This window comes from Triticum aestivum, chromosome 3B (assembly GCF_018294505.1).
Source record: "Triticum aestivum cultivar Chinese Spring chromosome 3B, IWGSC CS RefSeq v2.1, whole genome shotgun sequence".
Taxonomy (NCBI): Eukaryota; Viridiplantae; Streptophyta; class Magnoliopsida; order Poales; family Poaceae; genus Triticum; species Triticum aestivum.
Window position 1 is genome coordinate 239,553,854 of NC_057801.1, and position 3,753 is coordinate 239,557,606.

At 53.4% G+C, this 3,753-nt stretch overlaps 1 protein-coding gene across 1 annotated transcript; it reads right to left on the reverse strand.

Moving 5' to 3' along the window:
• Positions 1-664: 664 nt before the first annotated feature.
• On the reverse strand, positions 665-1,610 carry LOC123065283 (stigma-specific STIG1-like protein 4). Its single transcript, XM_044488619.1, has one exon. It carries the CDS (start codon positions 1,395-1,397, stop codon positions 1,011-1,013), a length of 387 nt encoding a protein of 128 aa, XP_044344554.1. The 5' UTR covers positions 1,398-1,610; the 3' UTR covers positions 665-1,010.
• Positions 1,611-3,753: the final 2,143 nt, after the last annotated feature.

Consider the following 3,753-nt stretch of genomic DNA (forward strand, 5'->3'; position numbering starts at 1 on the left):
CCGCAGAGCCTTTTTATGGGGTGGGATGCTCAGCCCAACTAACGTAAAGCTACGCTCCTATGCCAGCAAAGGATTGAGTCCGCGAGCACCAGCTCGAGCCCAGGTCCTAGCCTCGTCCTGGATAGCTGCAAGAAGCCTTGAGGCGGAAGGGGAGTCGCCATCGAACACGCAACGGTTGCGGTGTCTCCAGATGCACCAAGCGGTGAGCGTAGCCAATGTGGCTAGACCCTTGCGAAGGCCGCGAGGGGAACCGGCGATGGTCGCCGTGCACCAGGGTAGGAAGTCTTCGTCTTCGGTCGGAGGGGGGTGGTAGGGCGCACCCAAGCGCTGTGGATACTGGACAGACACGTCACGTACTAATGCAAGAATGTATGCCACATGCAAATGAGTTGATTAAGTTGACCATGGGAGGCATCTACGTTAAGCACTTTCCCTTTTGTACGCGTCCTAGATCCTAACTAAGACCAGTTCTATGAATTGGCAGTTTGCAAGCAGTCGCACAAATAAGCGAATGGCAGCACATGCCTACTAGTCTATACCGTAAAAAAAGGTTCAAACTTGGTAAATACATCTGAATTCATTGAAAATGTTTCCATTGTTCGGTATACATAAAAAAGAATCCATATATACATATGAATTGATGGAGCTACGGGTACCCAAAAAATCATATATATGTATAACACATTACAACATTATTCACTTTATTAATACCACGTGACCACTTTGTATTTATAGTATGTAGTCCAACAAATAAAACACGTAAATCATGAGACGAACAGAGAGACGTATAAATCATCTGTACCCTTTTTTTTTGTATACATATGATCGAGGAGATCAACAATTGAAATACCTTAAACAATTTGGACTTCTTAAGATGCACTCACGTAGTATATACGTACTGCCGATTTTATTTGTTGGTCATGCATGATGGGTGCAGAACTGTATATGCGTGGCCGCCGATCACACCACACGTACGCATGGCGGGCATGGCCGGCGTCGCCGGATCGGCATCACCCCGCGTAGTCGCACATGCCGAACTCGCACTTGACGGAGTTGGCGCACTGGTTGGAGCACTCGCCGCAGTTCTTCTTGTCCTTGAGGAGGTCGACGCACTTGCCGTCGCAGCAGGTGTCCCCGTACTTGCACTTCCTGTTGCAGTTGCCGCAGTGCTCCACGCTGGACAAGGTGTTGGTGCAGGTGCCCTTGCAGCAGGTGTTCCCGGGGCTCCCGGGCTCCAGGCACACCGACGGGGGCTTCCTGACGCAGTCGTAGTAGGACAGCGGCGGCGGGGTCTTGTCGGCAAGGAAGCGGCTCCTCCGGAGCGCGGGAGGCGTCGCGTGGGCGACGGCGGTGAGGGCGAGGGCCAGCGCCATGAGAAGCATGGTGGTTCTCCCCATGGTGGTGGGGTGGCGCTGGAGGGAGAGAGCTTAGGGTCGTGGCAGTGCGCTGCTGATGGCTTGTGGCTCGGCAGGTGGCTCTATGAGGAAGGAAATGGGGGTTGTAGGGAGGGAAGGGCCGTGCTTATACTATGGGCTGAGCCGGCAATGGCGAAAGTCAAAGGCGCATGGGCGCATGCATATGCCTGCCCATGGTTGATTTGCACGGCAAAAGCCTGGAGTGCAGTGAGTGTGCGCAGCAAGGCTGTGGGCTGCAAGCTAGCTAAGCTAGCCGGCTCCTGCTTGATTTCTTCTCTGCCTCTCGTCCAACTTTAACATGATTCATGCTTGCGATGGTGATCTTGTGCGTGTGTACGTACGTCTTGCCGCCTTTGCAGGCAGGGGAGGAATATTCGTAGCAATTGGCTGCCTGGTCATTCACACTCATCAAGATTTGACACGTCTACCAGACTTGCGCAGGGGTTGACTATCTGCAGTAATAAAATCGTGGCGCTTTTAGGATTACACGTACTGCTGCTGCGACTTGCGTCCGTTGATCAAACTCCTAGCAGCTCCCTCCAGGGGCACTTTGTCGGCGCTGCGAGCACAAGGAAACTGTTTCTAATGTCTGCAGGCATGTTACATCGGTATGCAATGCACGGCAAACGGGTCTAGAAGCACGAAATTAGTTTTGAAGCATTGTTGATTCGGTTTGAAAGGTACAGTAAGTAATTGTTAGTTTTCCATCTCATCTATGGTTCAGCATGACATATGTACTGATCATTTAGTCCACATTCAGACAGGTTTAGAACTCCCCTGACTTCGGATTCCCTTCAGGTTGGATCTAAGAAACCCAACTTGACATGTTAATTGGAGAAAGAGAATTAGCTGGAACCTTAAATGACTTGTACTGCAGGTTGACTCTACTTTGTCAGTAGGAGAAGTTGATGCTACTGTCCGTGTGATGATTGGGGTATAATCCCTGCAACAGAACCATCGCTTCCTTTTCTGAGCAAAAGGGGAGATAACGAGCAGTACAGATTAAAAAAGGCATGTTGCAGATTAAGCTTCAAAATGCCCGTTTTCGTACTTCAAAATATACCGAACAGCAGCCGGAGCTCGGCAGTAGGGGAAACAGAGCATGATGTGCTCTATGACCTTATGAACTGAACTGGGGAAATTTCTTCATCGACCGTGCAATCCAAAGTTACAGTATGTAGCTTGTTTCTTTTCAAGGATAACGCTGAGGTTGAATTTCTTTTTGAAAAAGAGGCAAAAGCTTTACCTTTTTCATTAAGAAGATAGTTGCCCAGTTAATTGCTGAAAAACGGGGCGAAAACCAATACAATCCGAAAAAGGGTTCCCCCGCTTTGTATTACAAAGCAACCAACGCCGATACAACCAACGATAGGTGCTGGAGCGAAAACAGCTCAGTCACGACCAAAAGAAACGAAAGAGAAAATACAAAAGGAATAAATGCCGACAACGGCGGATCAACAAAAACAAAGAAGCCTCGTGACCGCTGCGCCCACCGGAGATCTCCCACCAAGCTCCTAGACTCCGAAGCGCCGGTACCAAGCAACACCTCCAAGAAGGGACGTGACGATGACGATGTTGTTGCCAAGGGTTTTCCCCGGTACGCGGCAAGGAGAAGGGAAGGGTAGCCCCCGATGCCCTCCAGGAAGGTCCGACGGCACCCTCAGGCGCCACAGCATCGGTGTCGGCCAGGCCGACAGGGATTTCTCCCGATCCCAACATTCACCCCGGGCGCTTCGGAGCTCGCCACCATACCGTCCACCATCCTACGCCAACATGGTTTTGAAGCTTCCCACATTGTCTCACCACGACACCACGAAGTGGGGCCTGCACAACGAAGAAGAGGAGCCAGGACTAGGGGCAGCAGCATCGTCGGCAAACGGGAGGGCCCAACCTCCACCGTCAATGACGGTAACCGACCGGACGCAACAACAGGAGCATACCAGGCCCGTGGGCCCATAGGCCCGGGCAGGCCCTGAGATGCCCGTAAAGCTCCCATAGTCGCGCGGCAGAAGATACGCCATCGGCACCGCCGCCCCCTGTCCGAGCTCCGCCTCCTCCTCACCACGCAGTAGGTGTCGAAGCCGCGCTGGAGCCGGCCCGCTAGGACCCATATGGGGCCCTAAGGACCAGATCTAGGCTGGGGGCGCGCCGCTGGCCACCCCGCGCCATCAATCCGCCCCGCCGCCAAGGAGCAGCGCCGCCACCTCGCCCGCCACCGGCCACTGCCTCCAGGTCACCGGGCGGCCGCCAAGCCGAGCCTCACCGCAGCCGTCCCCTGCCCCAGGAAGGAGAGCTGCGCGCGGGTACAGAAGGTCCCGCCGCCGATGACACCATCCGG